Source organism: Pichia membranifaciens, assembly GCF_001661235.1.
Source record: "Pichia membranifaciens NRRL Y-2026 unplaced genomic scaffold PICMEscaffold_5, whole genome shotgun sequence".
NCBI lineage: Eukaryota > Fungi > Ascomycota > Pichiomycetes > Pichiales > Pichiaceae > Pichia > Pichia membranifaciens.
The window spans coordinates 887146-903920 of NW_017566986.1; the positions used below are offsets into that span (position 1 = coordinate 887146).

General features: G+C 46.1%; 6 protein-coding genes and 1 non-coding gene across 7 annotated transcripts; 3 read left to right on the plus strand and 4 right to left on the minus strand.

The window, feature by feature from the left end:
- The first annotated feature begins 504 nt into the window (after positions 1-504).
- PICMEDRAFT_17749 (hypothetical protein) lies at positions 505-1444 on the plus strand. The gene has a single exon (XM_019161721.1). The coding sequence runs from the start codon at positions 638-640 to the stop codon at positions 1370-1372; it is 735 nt and encodes a 244-aa protein (XP_019016375.1). The 5' UTR covers positions 505-637; the 3' UTR covers positions 1373-1444.
- A 129-nt stretch (positions 1445-1573) lies between these two features.
- On the minus strand, positions 1574-3333 carry PICMEDRAFT_17750 (hypothetical protein). The gene has a single exon (XM_019161722.1). It carries the CDS (start codon positions 3287-3289, stop codon positions 1697-1699), a length of 1593 nt encoding a protein of 530 aa, XP_019016376.1. The 5' UTR covers positions 3290-3333; the 3' UTR covers positions 1574-1696.
- Positions 3334-3663: 330 nt separating this feature from the next.
- Positions 3664-5733, minus strand: PICMEDRAFT_74035 (hypothetical protein; the record flags this gene model as incomplete). The annotated part of the gene is made up of 1 exon (XM_019164657.1): positions 3664-5733. The coding sequence occupies one exon, from the start codon at positions 5731-5733 to the stop codon at positions 3664-3666; it is 2070 nt and encodes a 689-aa protein (XP_019016377.1).
- Positions 5734-6939: 1206 nt separating this feature from the next.
- On the minus strand, positions 6940-7530 carry PICMEDRAFT_168837 (hypothetical protein). The gene has a single exon (XM_019161381.1). It carries the CDS (start codon positions 7448-7450, stop codon positions 7112-7114), a length of 339 nt encoding a protein of 112 aa, XP_019016378.1. The 5' UTR covers positions 7451-7530; the 3' UTR covers positions 6940-7111.
- A 663-nt stretch (positions 7531-8193) lies between these two features.
- Positions 8194-9999, plus strand: PICMEDRAFT_17752 (hypothetical protein). The gene has a single exon (XM_019161723.1). The coding sequence runs from the start codon at positions 8646-8648 to the stop codon at positions 9579-9581; it is 936 nt and encodes a 311-aa protein (XP_019016379.1). The 5' UTR covers positions 8194-8645; the 3' UTR covers positions 9582-9999.
- Positions 10000-10274: 275 nt separating this feature from the next.
- Positions 10275-13911, plus strand: PICMEDRAFT_17753 (hypothetical protein). The gene has a single exon (XM_019161724.1). The coding sequence runs from the start codon at positions 10310-10312 to the stop codon at positions 13727-13729; it is 3420 nt and encodes a 1139-aa protein (XP_019016380.1). The 5' UTR covers positions 10275-10309; the 3' UTR covers positions 13730-13911.
- Positions 13886-13959, minus strand: PICMEDRAFT_t118. The gene has a single exon. It is a non-coding gene; the product is annotated as a tRNA-Asn (tRNA).
- Between the last annotated feature and the right edge of the window lie 2816 nt (positions 13960-16775).

Genomic DNA, 16775 nt, shown 5'->3' on the forward strand with positions numbered 1-16775 from the left:
GAGCAGCTGTCGGGGGCGGCGGTCTTTGGCAGGACTCCATGTGTCTCCCCGGCTCTACAACCGGTTGGCTCTCTCGAGCTGCCTCACTGGACACCCAGAGGCATATCGACAGTGTGATGTACTCAAGAGGGGGCAGAACTCGGAGTTCAGCCCAGCAGAGACGGTGAAGAAGATGCCCCGGGGGACCGAGTCAGCCAACGGCCTGTCAGCGCCTTGCCCCGGCAGACTCTGTTCAAAGAGGGGGTACGGCGGCCGGAGTCACCGCTGCCGGAGTCAGAAAAAGAGTAAGAATCTCGGCGGAAAATGGAATCGGGAGCACGTGCTTGTGTCCAGGGTTTGATGAGGAGTTCTGTAACCCTCTTGGCCCTGGACTCGCGAAAATTTTCAGGCTCTCCTCGACACACCGGCCAGCCAGCCAGCCAGCCAGCCAGCCGGTTTGTGCTCACCACAGGACCGTGGTGAAGAAATCTACACCATTTCGTCTATGGTGGGTGTCGCCGGAGCTCCCTGTGCTCCCATCCCTGCTACTTTTGCTTCCTTCTGCAGATCTTATTCCCATATACGTCGACTGAAACCCACCACCCCCGGATTTCCACGTAATATCCCGACGAATCAGAACTAACCAAGAAAACTCACAATGTCCGGTGCTGCTCCACAAAACAACAGACCTCAAAGAAGGGGTCCTCCAAGAAGAAACAACAGACAAACCGAAGAAAAGGCATGGGTTCCTGTCACCAAGTTAGGTAGACTTGTGTCCGCCGGTAAGGTGACCTCGATCGAGCAAATCTACACCCACTCCTTGCCAATCAAGGAGTACCAAATCGTCGACCACTTGTTGCCAAACTTGCAAGAAAAGGTCATGGCCGTCATCTCTGTTCAAAAGCAAACCAGAGCTGGTCAAAGAACCAGAATGAAGGTCGTCATGGTCCTTGGTGACAACAACGGTCACGTTGGTTTGGGTGTCAAGGCTGCCAAGGAATTGGCCAACGCCATCAGAGGTGCCATCATCATCGCCAAGTTGTCCATCATCCCTGTCAGAAGAGGTTACTGGGGCTCCAACTTGGGTGCTCCTCACACCATCGCCAACAAGACCTCTGGTAAGTGTGGTTCCGTCAACGTCAGATTGATCCCAGCTCCAAGAGGTTCCGGTATTGTTGCTTCCCCAACCGTCAAGCAAATGATGCAATTCGCAGGTCTTGAAGATATCTACACCACTTCTTCCGGTTCCACCAGAACTGCTGAAAACACCTTGAAGGCTGCTTTCGCTGCCATCGGTAACACCTACGGTTTCTTGACTCCAAACTTATGGAAGGAACATGCTGTCCAAGCTTCTCCATTGGACCTTTACGCCGACTCCTACGGTAAGAAATAAGTCTAGTTAACCCTGTATAATTTTAAACTACTTAATTTTATATACCTAATCAAAACTTATCAAGTCTCCAACTTCTTAGTTTCTTTCTGCTGACAGGTATTATTTCAATCACAGAAGTATTATATTTATCACAAATACACACAGTATGAACTGAAAGAAAAGAAAAAAGAAAAAAAGTCAAAAAAAAATCAAAAAAAAAAAGTTACACAAAGTAAAGTAATGTATGATAAAGACAAAAGTAAAAACAAAAAACAAACTGGTTGTTTTTAAAACCAGTTATTAAACTACATAAAAAATAATAAGATGAGAAAGAAGCTTTAATCATCAAGCTTCTTGTGGTGGTGCTTGCTCCAAAACTTGGTCCTCTGAAACAGCAAATTGGCGCTGGGATGTAGAACCACTATCTTGGTTTTGTCCATTAACCCACACCTTGTTACCACCTGGTGTGGCGCCAGCTTGTGAAATCTGTCTACCTTCTGGATGTTGGAACGCACAGTTGACATTGGTACAATTCACACCAAACCTGCAAGTCTCATTAATCGGATGTTGAAAGTAGCAGTCAATTCTTGTGCAGCTGGCACCAGCTCTGCATAGAACCGGAGATGTCGCATGTCTCTTTGGGCACCTGAAATTCTTACAGTATGAACCGAATTTGCATTGTTCTAATGTCTTTTCCGGCGCACCAACGTTAGCTGCGGCGACGCCAGATTGGCCACCATTGAACTGGGCAACTTGAGGCTCGAAGTTAGGAGATGAATGTGCTCTGGAACAATTTGGATTCTTACACTCTTTGTTGTCGACACACCATTGTAAAATTGTCACCTTAGCATCCTTGTTGGCTGGGGTTGGATGACCAAAAGGACATAATTCTTTTTGACAAACAGATCCAAATTTACACAACGTTATACCAGTATTCACCACTTTAGTGTTTCTTTGCTGAAATTTGGCTTCTCTAACTCTTTCATACTCTTTGAATAATTCATCATCCTCCCCTGGATGCAAGTAAGTACAGGTTTGGTTATGATGAGGACAATTTGGGAAATCACGGCAAACCTTAGTTGGGTGAGCATTTGGACAAAATTTGTTTGAACAATGTGGAAAATCTCTACATCTTTCTGTAGGTCTGCTACTAACAAAGTTAGTTGTCATCTCATTGTTGTTATCAAGTGACATCTCAACCATCTTGGACATGGTGTCCTGTCTTCTCCCATTAAGTGGTCTGGCACCTCTGGCGCCCCGTCCACCTCTACCAGACTTGAAATTAGTTGAGCCTCTAGTACTCTTGGTAAAGTTAAATCTATTAACGTTGTTGTCATTGAAATTGTTTGGCCTGAATGAGTTTTGCGTCGCATCGGAAAATCTGACCTCCTTGTTTTCTGCACCATCAACTAGCATACTACTATCATCAAATTGCATAGAATTCTGTATTTGCGCTTGAGGAGCAGTGGGTATGTTGAATGGTGCCTGCGGCAATTGCTGTATTTGCTGGGATTGTGGTTGTTGCTGTTGCTGTTGCTGTTGTTGCTGTTGCGTACTTGGTGTTCCAAAAGCAGATTTTGGTGGTTGAGGAGTTACGTTTGCTGAAGAAAATGCAGAAGTAGCTTGTTGTTGCTGTTGTTGTGGAGGCTGTTGTTGACTTTGCTGTGGTGTTGGTTCTTGTTGTGGCTGCAACTTTCCTTGATGGATCAGTATCTCATTAATGACATCCACAACAAACTTTTGATCGATTATAGCACCAAATAATCCTGTGAATTCCTCAACAATTTCAGCAGGAGTACGATTGTTTGAAATGAGAACCAATAAGAATTCGGCCACATAAGAAGGATCTTCCGTATTCAATGAGGCTAATCTGTTGGATATCTGTTGTTTCAATTGAACTCCGAACTCACTGTCTGGATTGAAGTCTTGTACACCCATATTGTTTCTATGTAGTTGTAGTATGGTAATTAGTATGGTAAAACACTATAGACAAAGTCATATATAAATGTAAAGGCACAAAGCAGGAGGGCAAAACATGGTGCTTTGAGACGATGAAATTTTTTCTCACTAAAGGACTTCTCAAGAAAAGAACGAGAAAGCTCTCAAGAAGTCGCACCAAATTTAAAAAAATCGACGCGTCGCTTATTAAAGCAATGTGTGTATAAGGGTATGTATCAAACAAGGGGGGCGAAGGAAATTAAGTGAAGACTGGAATGACAGAAGGATAACACAAATGATATGGCTGCATATTCTATGCCGTTGGCATCCACTGAGTCTCAGTTTGGATTGTAATAAAAATATGGTTTGTTGTCTTACAACCTGTGGTATCTTTTACTAATGAATATGAATCTTGTAAAGACTAAAATGAAAATTCCTAATCCACCCAGAAGTAAATAAGTTGAAGCCTTTTTACCATTATTCTGATCATCATCATCATTTGATGATGGAAGTGGGCTCGAAAGATATTTTTTGAGTTCCTTTGTTTTTTGTTTGATCCTAAGAATCAGATTCAGATGGCGTTTTTTATTGTGAGACAAGGCAACTTTCAAATCGTCTGTCGAGTCAATTGTAATGAAATCATTATCTTCGTCTAAATATCCTAAATGGAAGGTCAAAGCAGTACTTTCTATCTCCACTATTTTATGCTGAATTTTTGATGTGATTGAATCCAAGATATTGTTGACTTCTTTGCTGTCACTCAAATATTCAAATCTATAAATCTTGTCATTTAAACCCAAATTTAAACGATGGTCTTCTTGAATCCTAACTTTCAGTAAGATCTTATCCTGTGGTGAATCGTTTGTAATGGAACCTAGTGACCGAATATCCAACTCTTTTGATGACGAAATGAGCTTTGAATCATCGTCAATTTTGATTTCAACATAGGTGTTTACAGGCGAGACGGGCTTGGCTGGTTCGGATGCAATACTCACAAAGGAGGCAGACCTCTGGCTAAGGACCTTTTTGTCGATAGAAGAGTATGAGCGTTTTGTAGTTGTAGATACCTGATTGAGAGGTCTATCCAAAGAGTCCCAGAATTTATTCCATGCGGGTACATTATTTTCTGTGGATTTACTAGAATGGTCATTTGAATTTGCTAGACTACCCATACTAATATCATAGTTTTCGACATCATCATTCAGGGAAGAGTTGCTCAAGGTTTTGAGCAAAGCGTACGTGAGATCCAAAACATTCACCAAGCCAGTCACTTCGTTTTGCGAGTTTTTGATCGGTAGATTCAAATACTTCCCTTCATACATCAATCTTAAAGCGTTATGAATTGCCATGGAATCATTTGCAAACTCGGGTTTTGATGTCATGACTCTGGCCACTTTTGAGACTTTTGAATCAATTTCACAAGCAAGGACACGATACACAAGATCTTTAGTGGTTAGGATTCCAATAATGTTTTCGACAAAATCAACATTATTGTTATTCTGCACAATAAGAGCAGCGGTTAAGTTGTTTTCTAGTAGCAGTTGAGATGCATCCCATATGGATGTTTTCGCATCAATATAAAACGGTTTTCTGGCATTCAACTCGTTATCATCTAGTAGTGATTCTAAATCCGGTTGTTTCATTATCGAGATTAATGATCTCAAATCGTTGATGATTTTTTTCTTTCTTCTAGAAATGTTCAAGTCTAAGAGGCCTTCGTTCAGGGCTAGAATATCCAGATGATTCGAATAATGGTGGCCTCTGATTAAGTTGTGGGATTGGTCTTTTATTGTTATGGAAGGGATGTTTGGCCTAGACGATGCCACAGCGTTGCTGTTGTTGTTGCTCAATACGTTCGATGGCGTGTTTTTCAATGACGAGTTCAGTTCGTTATTCAAATCATTGAAAGTACACTCTAGCTCTTTGGATTTTTCTGACATTCTCTCCAATCTTATCATGGCGTTGTAAAAACACGTAGTGATGTTCAAAATACCGATGACCAACTCGTTTTCGTTCACGATTGGCAGGTGCCTAATCTTCTTGTTGACCATCAACTTCAAAGCTTCGTTGGGGGTTGTTGCTTGAGATACATAGTAGGGATTTTTCGTCATGATAGTAGATATCGGTGTACTCAGATCGAGGTTCTTGGCCACTGCCCTGAAAGCCAAGTCCTTGGTTGTACTCAAGCCAATCAGTTTCCCCGACATCTCGTCTATGATAAGCAAACAGTGTGTTCTTTTCTCCTTCATGAGAAGGGCGGCGGAGAGAATCGATGTTTGCGGGTCGCAGTGTACGGGCATATCTGCGATCTTGGATAGGGTGTTTTTCGTGCTTATTGCTGAGGGGGAAGGTGACGGGGATGGGGAGGGCGAGGTGGCGATGGAGTTCATGTTGGAACTTGGTTTTGTGTTGTTGTTGCTTTGTTTCCTTCTCAAAAAATCCATGTATCTGTGTGGGGAGGGGGGCGGCCCTGTTCTTGCGTCGATCCTCTGCGCTGAGGGACTAGGGCTTGGTTCGGCTGTATTCCAGTCCAGTGTCGTTTCCCACTGTACTGCTTGAACTCGATGGTGCAAAGCGTTTGACAATGCTCAGTTGATGCTCAGTCAGAAAGCACGGCCTGCCAGTGCAATCGCAATCACATTGCAATTACCCTTTTTGGATGACTACGCTATCGCGGGCTGAGTTGGGCCATTCACTGTGCGGTTCGGGGAGCCTTGCTAGCCCCGAAACTTGATTCTCGGCGCCCGGCAATGCTCAAGTTCAGACATTCTACCTGCTGCTGCTCAGCATGACCAGCGCACCCGGACCGATAAGGTCAGAGACGCTCATTTTGTAAACAGTGGAACACGTCAGAAAAAAATGTGCACGAAAAGACACCAAGACGGAGATGCCACACGATTAGCACAAGTCCGATATCACAGACGAAGTGGAATGCACACTCGTGCGGAATCGCTAGGTTTCCATCAGCTACTAGGCCCGGACGTGGTGCGTTACTTCTACAGATGGATTCGGCACCGCAGAATACAGCGAATGCCTCCAGGAAGCGATTACCGCGAGCACACGCATTAGCGTGTGTTCTGGTTGGTGCTAGTTCAATCTCGAGCCAGAACCTGTGTATACAGTGTCATCAACGATGAAAAGAGAAGTGGTGAGCAGACAAGCGTGCCAAAGCTGGGATCACGTTGTGCGACGAGCCCCGAAATGGGACTAAAAGCGCACTTGCGCTGGTCTGTACGAGGATGTTTGCATGCCAGTTGGGGCCTGTATCAGATTGGTCACCTTCCACCGCAGGGCTGCCGTGGTTCCTGCTACCCCACATGTCGGAGCACGAGTCAGGTGGGGCGACCAATCGACTAGTGCGGTTTGCGAGACCGGAAAGCGGGGCTGCGTTGAACGAGCCCTCTGCTATTGGGTCCTGTGCTGCATGCTGCCTGTACGCCTGTCCGGAAATAAAGACGGGGCAGAAGGGAAATAACATTGTCGCCCCGCGGCCGTCTGGCCGTTGTCCCCTGTAATAGAGGCAAAGGAGTCAGGGGGCAGAGCAGGAGAAATGGGCTGGACCTGCAGAGACGAGCGCCGGTTTGTCGGGTGTCACAAGAGTGTCTCGCCATCGACGCTCCCCCCTTTGCAGGCAAGACAGCGAGTGACCAGAGAGACAACAGCCGCTCGTCTCGACTACGCGAAGGAGACGATAGGTGTGGTGAATGTTGATCTTCGGCCGGGGGTAGAGCGGCGGCGCTGGGCCGCCGAGACCATTGTCCGTATGACGTCCGCAGGGTGCTCCTGTGGCAAGCCGAGAAAGACTAAGCACACTAGTCCCGGCTAACTAAACGCAACGCGGCGCCGCCAAAGCCTCGTTTGCTGAAGCTGGAGACGAGCCGGCCTACCGGAAGGAGCAGCACAGTGCGTCCTATTGGCAGATCGACGCCCCCGGAGACCCCGAGCTGAGACGAGGTCTGTCAGAGGCCCCGTTCTCGACCCAGGCCCGGCGCCAACGGTCGGCAGGCGGCGCATGCGCTGCACGGCTCGGTTTTTGCCCTCCCCCAGCCAGCTGCGGCCTTGTCTTTTTTCCTGTAGTGTGGTAGCCGGACTCGACCGTTTAGGCAGTGTAATTGTGTGTACTTTTTCTTTTTTCGCGTGCGCACCCGCAGGGATTTGCATGCGTTAGCCGCCCGCGCATACCCGGGCGTCGTCAATGCCGACCTCCGACGTGCGTAACTTACCCGAATAGGGAAAACTGCTGCTTTGGGTAAACAGATTTGCCTCCTGCTGGGACCCTCCGCATGATGCAATAGTCTTCCCACGTTGCTTTTTCACCCGATCACTCGACGGGTGGAGATCGGGATCGAGCTGCGGCCCAGTCGAGTGGCCGTCCGCCTATTGATGGCGCAAACGAGTCAAAGTCTAGTGCCCTGCTGCAGCAAGGTTTATTAGAGTCTCGGACGCAGTGACTTGCCACGGGCGAGAAGCGAGAAGTGGTCCTGCCAGCAACCCACCAACCACATGCGAGATGTCTCTCGACACGTGAATGTGAGCAATCGGCGTTGCCCCTTTTCCCCTCGCCCCCTGCTCGCCGTTGCCCCTTCTTCTGAAACAGACGTGAAGCACCGGCACCTCCTTCCAGGGCCAGGGCCAAAGCCGGCGCTCCCCGCCCGCCTCGCCTCGCCCGGGCGCAAGCACACGGACCCCCGGATGACGCCGCCCTCATCCCTGCTGTAGCTAATAAGACTGCTGCAAGCGGCAGAGGTCTAGACCGGCCAACCGCTGTGCGCGCCGCTTGTTTTCCCCTCCGTGCCTACGAGACCTGTCGCTTTCCCTTTTGCACCATTTTTTTTTTCACTCGCCGCACTTCTTCCCGATTCTGACACAAAGTGTATACAAACACAATTTGACTCCTGGAGGCACCCGGTCAGATATAAATACAGTGCCTATTCCGGCAGTCCTGAGCTGCGATACTGGATCCATGGAGTTGTGGGCGCCTGATCTGTCCGGATCCTCTCCTGCCCCTCCCTGCTTTATCTTTTCCTGCCTCTTTTCTCTCTTGCCTTTGTTGATCCCTTCTCTTTTCTTTCCTTCCTTCCTTTTCGTATCTTCGTAAGACAGACCAACTCGAACACATTCTTTCTAAAATAAAATATTTTTCTGACTTTTTTCCTTGATCCAAGCGAAAATCACAAGAAAAATCAACCAACTATTTTACATTCCTTCTAATAACTGAAAACTAGGTCTCACTACCCTAAGTCCCCGACTATCCTTATTCGAAAAGTTTCACTTTCCGAAAAAAACTACAAAAAAGTTTCTACTTTACATCCCAGAGTTTGCCATTCATTCCTTTACTTAGCACGTCTTAAACGAAATGAAGTTCTCCCAAAGTTTATCCCTTTTGGCTCTATCCGCCCTCGCCAGCGCTGCTCCTGTTGCTGTGAACCACCAGCACCACATGCACAAGAGAGACGAGTACGCCGCCCCAAGCACTTCTGCCTCCGGTCCAGCGCCATCCTCCTCCGGGTCCTCTAGTGGATCCTTTGAGGACGGTACCATCCCATGCTCGCAGTTCCCATCTGTCGACGGTATTGTTTCTGTCGACTGGATCGGTCTTGGTGGTTGGGCCTCTGTCATGGGCTTGGACGGCTCCACCTCCAACTCTTGTTCAGAGGGCTTCTACTGCTCCTACGCCTGTGAACCAGGTATGTCCAAGACCCAGTGGCCTTCCAACCAGCCCTCCGATGGTAGAACCGTCGGTGGTTTGCTATGTAAAGGCGGTTTCCTTTACAAGTCCAACTCCGACGCAGACTCCTTGTGTCAAGCTGACCACTCCACCGGTTACGTCAAGTCCGAACTCTCCGACTCTGTTGCTCTCTGTAGAACAGACTACCCGGGTTCCGAAAACATGGTTGTCCCAACCGAATTGCAAGGTGGAGCCACCCAGCCTTTGTCCGTTGTCGACGAAGATTCCTACTTCAAGTGGGGTGGTAAGAAGACCTCCTCCCAATACTACGTCAACAACGCTGGTGTCAGTGTTGAAGACGGTTGTGTCTGGGGTACTTCCTCTGCTGGTGTCGGTAACTACGCCCCAATTGTCATTGGTGCCGGTTCCACTGGCGGCTTGACCTACTTGTCCTTGATTCCAAACCCAAATAACGGTAACGGCGCAAACTACAACATCAAGATCGAAGCCACTGAGGGCTCCAGTATCAACGGTGATTGTTACTACGAAAACGGATCATTCTCCTCTGCTGACGGGTGTACCGTCACTGTCACCTCTGGTTCGGCCAACGTCATTTTCTATTGAGCAGTTGCCAATGCCAGTGAGTGAGTAAGGCGCTCGATTGGTCGGTCGGTCACTCAGTCAACAATCATCAACTCGGCTTTGCTAATTCAGACCCTTTTGGCTTCTTTCTTTCTTTCTTTTTCTTTTGTTTGCTTGTTCCTTCTTCCGTTTCACAAATCTTTGTGGCATCTTCGCCATAGATTTTCTGAATTAAAATTTCATCTTATTTTTGTTACTTTTGTTTGTTTTGGGGAAAATTTTTTGTATTTTGATTGATACCATCCACCACGGCTCTTTGTGTATAGAAAACAGTCAACCGATCTCTCTACAACGTGCGGCAGCATCGTGTCTCGTTCAACGACCACGCTCCGACGTCCGGATTGTTTCTAGTGACTGAGTTATAAACTCCAATTTCATGTCATTTCACGACTCCACCTTCATCTTTCCACCGCGGGGCCCCGCTCGGAATCGCGAATCGCCATCGGTCTAGACGCCCCGGGGCCGCCGGTATATTTTTTGCGGGCGCAACGTCATGCTGACGGCTGGGCAGGCGAGCAGGCACGCCGAGGAACTTATCGGTCGGTTCTGGCTGTCCTGTCTCCCTGTGCTCTGCTGCTCGGGTACTGGCCACGCTTCCAGTTTACTTCGGTGTTGTGCCTCCTTCTCTTCTTGTGGTCTACCGTAGTTTCTCTTTAACTGGGTGGTTGTTGTAGAGGTCAATTGGCACCCATAGCAACTCCACAGCGACAATGGCAACTGCCCACTCCCACTCCAAGGGCGGCTGTACTGCAGCAGCGGCTGCTACCAGCCAATATCCGCAATTAAATGACCACCCGACCTTCAAGACTGTAGACTCCATTTACGAAAACCGGCTCCGTCAGTTCATCGATAAGGGCCAATACCGAGACTTAAACCTTCCTAAGTTCTACAACAGAGAGAGACTGACGCTGTCCAATGTCTCCAGCCCTTCTGAGACGTCCGACTCGGGCATTTGGTTGAAGAAATGGGCTGCTCCGGGCTTGTCCAAGCCTTTGTTCAAGGACATCATTCCGTCGAAACTTGGTGAGTTCAAGACGTGTCCCGCCGGTGAGGGCATCACCATGTCCCCAAAGTGGAGTTCCCATTGGTTCGAGGTCAGGGTGAGAATCAGCAAGGCCTGGTACGACGATATTTCCACGGGCAAAGGCAAAGAGAACAGTGAGGTTCTCACCTTTCTGTTTGACGCCGGCTGCGAGGCCCTCGTCTTTGGCACAGACGGGTGTCCGTTGCAGGGTCTGACAGGTAACGGAGAAAGAAACGAGTGTGAACTTCCGTTGGAATGGTTCTCCAAAGCAAAGTCCGGCGACCCGGAAAAGCTTGAGGCCGTATTCTACATCGAATGTGGCTGCAACTCGATTTTTGGCGGAGGTGGCGACTCCTACGGTGTGACAGCGGTTGAAATCATCCAGTACAACTACCAGGCAAAGGCACTCTACTTTGATTTTTTGGTTTTAAGCGATGCAGCAAGAGAAGATGGGCCTCCGCAGAAGCACAAGGCGAGGGAAGTGTGTAACCGCATTATGGACGTATTTGACCCTAACGATATCACCACTGTGGTGGCCTGCCGAGAGATCGCCAAGGAGTTTTTGGGCAATAACGTCGACTCCGCCGAGGTTTTCAAAGAAAAAAAGATGAACAAGTTCAACGCCGTTTATGCCATTGGTAACTGCCACATCGATACCGCATGGTTATGGGACTTTGCCACCTCCAAAACAAAGATCGCCAGAAGTTGGTCCACTCAGTTAAGATTGATCGAAAAGTATCCTGAATACGTTTTTGTGGCGTCGGCCGCACAGCACTTTAAGTGGTTGGTCCAATACTACCCTGACTTATACAAAAAGGTGAGACAGGCTGCTTCCGAGGGCCGCTTTATCCCTCTAGGTGGGTCGTGGGTGGAAAACGACACTAATCTCCCAAGCGGTGAAGGTTTGGTGAGACAGTTCCTACTGGGACAGAGATATTTCGAGAATTTGTTCGGTGCCAAGTCGGACATTTTCTGGTTACCTGACTCCTTCGGCTACTCGTCCCAAATCCCTCAGATTTGCAGATTGTGTGAGATTCCAAAGTTTTTGACTCAAAAGTTGTCCTGGAACAACATCAACGTCTTCCCCGAAAACTCGTTCAACTGGGTGGGTATCGACCTTTCCCAGGTGTTGGTTCACATGCCACCCGACAACACCTACACTGCAGATGCAAATTTTGGTGATGTGAAAAGAAGCGTCATCAATCACAAGAATTTGTACGACGACCAGAAAGGTATGTTGCTTTATGGTAAAGGTGATGGAGGTGGTGGCCCAACTCCAGACATGGTGGAGAAGTTGAGGAGATGCCGTGGTTATGCAAACACTGCTGGCGGTGATTTCTCCCAGGTGGAGCTCGGTTGCACCGTCAGCGATTTCTACAATGACCTCTCTAAGGATACTGACAATGGTAAGAAGTTGCCATCGTGGAGAGGAGAATTGTATTTGGAGTACCATAGAGGTACTTACACCACCCAGGCTAAAGTCAAAAACTATATGAGAACAGTCGAGTTGTTGATGCACAACGTTGAACTTTTCTCCACGATAGCCTCAGTCTTGAAGAAAAAGTTCAAGTACCCTCTTGCTAAGATTGAAGCTCTCTGGGAAAACATCTGTCTTTGTCAGTTCCACGACGTCTTACCAGGAAGTTGTATAAACAAAGTTTACGGTGAAGACGTTTGGCCTATGTTGGCTGATGTTGTTTCCAAGGAAACAAAGTTGTTGGAAGCTGCTCTCGCTCAACTAGGATTATCCACTACCAAGGATGACACCCATAAACATTTGGTGAAGTTGAGCTCTCTCCCATGGAAAAAGTCTTCAATTGAAATCGTCGATAATTTACCTAACTACTTACTCTCTATTGCACAAAAAGTGGACAATAACAAAAACTTGGTGGTCATGACCGGTTGCACCGTGATGAAACCTCTGGCCTCCAAAATCAAATATCCGTCTTCGATTATCAAAAATGATAGCGGATTGTTTGTGATGGAAAACTCAAAGTTGAAGGTCGTGCTCGACTCAGACGGTGTGATTTTGAAATTGTACGACATTGTTAACAAACGTGAAGTTATTGATGGCACCACAATGAAGGGTGGAAACCAGTATGTTATGTTTTCAGACACTCCATTAAACTTTCCAGCTTGGGATACTGAACTCTATTCTTTAAACAAGTTCAAATATGTTTCCAAGTCTACCAAGTGTTCAATCAAGTACAACGGTCCTTTGGTGAGTGCCTTGGAAGTCGAGCATGAATTATCGTCAAGCAGTAAGATCACTACCATCATTTCTTTGGATGGTCTCAACGATCTTTCAGAAACTTCGTCAGTCAAGTTCAAATGTAACGTATCGTGGAATGAAAATTACCAATTTTTAAAGGTCCAATTCCCTGTCAACATTTCATCCGAGACTGCCAGTTATGAGACCCAGTTTGGTATCACCAAGAGACCAACACATTTCAACACTTCGTGGGACGTTGCCAAGTTCGAATGCTGTATGCATAAATTTGTGGATTTCTCTGACTACAATTACGGTGTGTCTATCGTCAATAACAACAAGTATGGTGGTTCTGTTCATGGTAACATAATGACGCTTTCACTTCTCCGCGCTCCGAAGTATCCAGATGAAAAGGCAGATATAGGTGATCACAGCTTCGAGTATTCTATTGTTCCACATTCAGGGCCACTTGGTGCAACAACTGTCCGTGCAGGATGGGAACTCAACGAACGTATGCCATCTGAACTATATGTGGCAACAGACAAAAAAGATTCTTTGAAGACCGTTGAAGATTTCTTGACTATCACTGGTGATGAAGGAATTATTCTTTCTAACGTCAAGCGTGGAGAAGATGATGCTGATGTGGATTACGATGGTGGTTTGATGGACAACTTGCCAAAGAAGTATGTCGGTTCTCAAACGGTTGTAGTGAGAGTTTACGAATCATTAGGTGGTATCAGCAAAGCCACAATCAAACTTAATGCACCAGTCACGAAGATTTTTAAAACTAATTTGTTGGAAGAAGAAAAGGAAGAATACGAAATTTCTTCTTCCGGCGAATTCACCTTCAAATTGAGAGCATTTGAAATCGCTACCTTTAAAGTCATTTTTGGTTGAGTCGTTATTGTATCTTAGGTAGTACGTTCATTTCCTTTCCTTTTATTACTGTTTGTTTCCTACTTTTGTTCCTTACTGATATTTTGTACCCGTTTACCATCGTCTAGAAGTGTTTTTTTAACGTTTTAGTTCAAGAAAAAAAACTTGAAAAAGAACCGACCGGAGTGAGGGTTGAACTCACGATCTTGCGATTAACAGTCGCACGCCTTAACCAACTTGGCCATCCAGTCATATTTGAAAACAAATTTTTTTAACTATATCTGATGCTACTAAATTTAGCGCGTAACAACTTAAGCTCAAAATATATTTCCGAAGGGTTGCCAATTTTATCAGCTTCACATTTGGTATGTACTTATTCCCTGCACAACACTAATTGATTTCTGTTGAGATAAGATGCTCAAGCAAATGAGGATGTAGATACAAGCAATACTGGGTATGTTGAAATAAGCTGTCTAGACAGACAATAGATAAGATATGAGAGATCTGTTGTAATCTAGCTATTCTATTATGAATATCCATTGTATATGTTCACTTTTTCTTATGTTTGTTGCTTATTAATTTATAACTAATATAACTAGCCTACAAACTAATATTCTCAAACATAAATACAAGGGACAAACCTCTTGTATTTATACACTTACACCTTCGGTTAAACTTGCCATTATTCATTTATCATGGCGGCTAACTTTCCAGTTTTAGATTACTTAAGATGCCTTATCATGATAAGACTCTTATCTCTTATCACTCGATCATGATTGGCTTCGGCATCTTATCTCAACACCCCACCATAATCTAAACACTTGTAGATATGTTCGACATTCCAGCTAGACCAACAAACTTATTGAATTTAATCTTGGCTAAACTTTTAGTCAACATATCCGCAACCATATTTTCAGTGTTGATTGAAACTATTTCACAGTTTCCTTCTGAAATATGATGTCTAACAAAATGATGTTTAATATCAATGTGTTTGGTTCTCTGGTGATGGACCGGATGCGTTGATAACATCCTGCACCCTTCGTTGTCTTCAAAGATGCAGGGGACTTTGTTCATTTTAAGTCCAATGTGTTTCAACAGTTGTGTTAACCATAGTAATTCTTTAACTGCGTCACCCAGTGCCATATACTCTGCCTCAGTAGATGATAGCGCCACCGTCTGCTGTTTCGTGGATTTCCATGTTATTGCAGTATTTCCTAACATGTAAACATAACCGGTAATCGACTTTCTGTCCACCTTATCACCAGCCCAATCGGAGTCGCAGTAACCAACTAAATTGAAACTCGTGGTCTTCTTGAATACTAATCCTAAACCGAGAGTACCTTTTATGTACCGAAGAACATGTTTAGCAGCAGCATAATGATTTGCATACGGGGTTTTGATAAACCTTGACAGGGCCGAGGCCGCATATGACAAATCGGTCCTCACTGTATTCGCAGCAAACAATAATTTCCCCACCATGGTGCGATACAGGGAAGCATCTTCATCAGACAGCGGCTTACCCTCAGGGACCAAGGACGACCCAGCAGCAAGGGGAGTCTGAACTGTATTACAGTCAGACATATTGAAATCACCCAAGAATCCTGCTAAGTACTGACCGAGATGCATGGAAACCACACCAGGACGTTGGGAAACTTGCATCCCTAAGAACCGAGAAACTGCACCAAGATCCTTCATTTTGAAATGAGAAGACAGAACGTCTTTGACGGAATCAATTGAAGAAGAGAGTTGGAGAGGATCAATAGATCGTCAACATATAAGGCAACAAGTGTAACCGACTTCTCAATAACCAAAGAGTAAACACCAAACTCAGACATCGACCGCACAAAGCCAAAATCTATTAATACCTGATTGATTTTAACATTCCAGCAGAGGGGTGCTTGTTTCAAGCCATAAAGACTTTTATTCAGATGGCACACTTTTGAACCAGCAGCAGGAGATCCAGGGGGAGGCTGCATATAAAGCTCCTCATGCAAATCACCGTTCAGGAATGCGGTGGTTACGTCCATTTGATGAATGGTGAGATCAAACTGAGCCGCCAACGCAAATAACACCCGAATGCTTTCATACCTAACAACAGGACTAAAGGTTTCACCATAGTCAATACCATGTACTTGACGAAAACCTTGAGCAACAAGCCTGGCTTTGTAAGTGGGTGGAGTGGTATTGTCCTTGATAGTAAACACCCACCGACATCCAATTGCTCTGCGCCCAGCAGGGAGAGACGTCATAGTCCAGGTTTGATTCTCTTTATGCGCATCAAGTTCTTTGTTGATGGCACTAGTCCAAGCGGCAGAGTCGGAACAAGCCAGAGCTTCTTGAATCGTCGAGGGTATGTATCCAGCAGACGACGTGGTAACATAAGCTCTATGAACAGCATGAATGGCATTGAACACTTGACCAGAGACCAACAAGGCCGTGTGATGGTCAGCGCGTTTTGGAATGGGTCCTTCAAAATCAGTCACTTCAGAAATAGTACGGACTAAGGCTGGGCCGGAAGTAAGATCAAGAGCAAGCGAAAAATCTGTAATCGCTTGATTGGCCGAAGCATCAGGAGGAGAATCATCTTGAAGAAGGCCTAAAAGCTCGGTATCACTTGCAACAGATGATAGTGATAGTTGGGAAGAAACGCGTGGGAGGGGATTAAGCACTGGAACCACGGAAGGTACCGCATCAGGAACACAATCCGGAAGAGAGGTGGACGGAAAATAAGGTTCAGAGGAAGCATCGATATGGTCCTCGTCAGAAGGAACACTTGCGGGATTCTCAGAAGGAGGATCAACAAGAGGAATTGCACGATCAGATTCCTGGTAATCAAAAGTGTTGGTGGAAATGTCTGGGAGCTTCTGAGCTTCATTTGCAGCAAGATTCATATTGTCAGTCAGGTGAGCAAGAGACTCCTTATACGATAATACTTGAGGTTCAGACGGGGGAGCACATCCAGCGAAGGAATCTTCCAGTTCAGTAGAGGCGACGGAATCAGCAGAAGAAGATTCAAGGATCGCTAGGGAGATACCGATGGGTCAATAACAGAGGGAGACACGGACGA

Bases quoted from the DNA above. Each gene is read 5' to 3' on its own strand.
- PICMEDRAFT_17749 (XM_019161721.1), top strand. From the start codon at position 638: ATGTCCGGTGCTGCTCCACAAAACAACAGACCTCAAAGAAGGGGTCCT.
- PICMEDRAFT_17750 (XM_019161722.1), bottom strand. From the start codon at position 3,289: ATGGGTGTACAAGACTTCAATCCAGACAGTGAGTTCGGAGTTCAATTG.
- PICMEDRAFT_168837 (XM_019161381.1), bottom strand. From the start codon at position 7,450: ATGCAAATCCCTGCGGGTGCGCACGCGAAAAAAGAAAAAGTACACACA.
- PICMEDRAFT_17752 (XM_019161723.1), top strand. From the start codon at position 8,646: ATGAAGTTCTCCCAAAGTTTATCCCTTTTGGCTCTATCCGCCCTCGCC.
- PICMEDRAFT_17753 (XM_019161724.1), top strand. From the start codon at position 10,310: ATGGCAACTGCCCACTCCCACTCCAAGGGCGGCTGTACTGCAGCAGCG.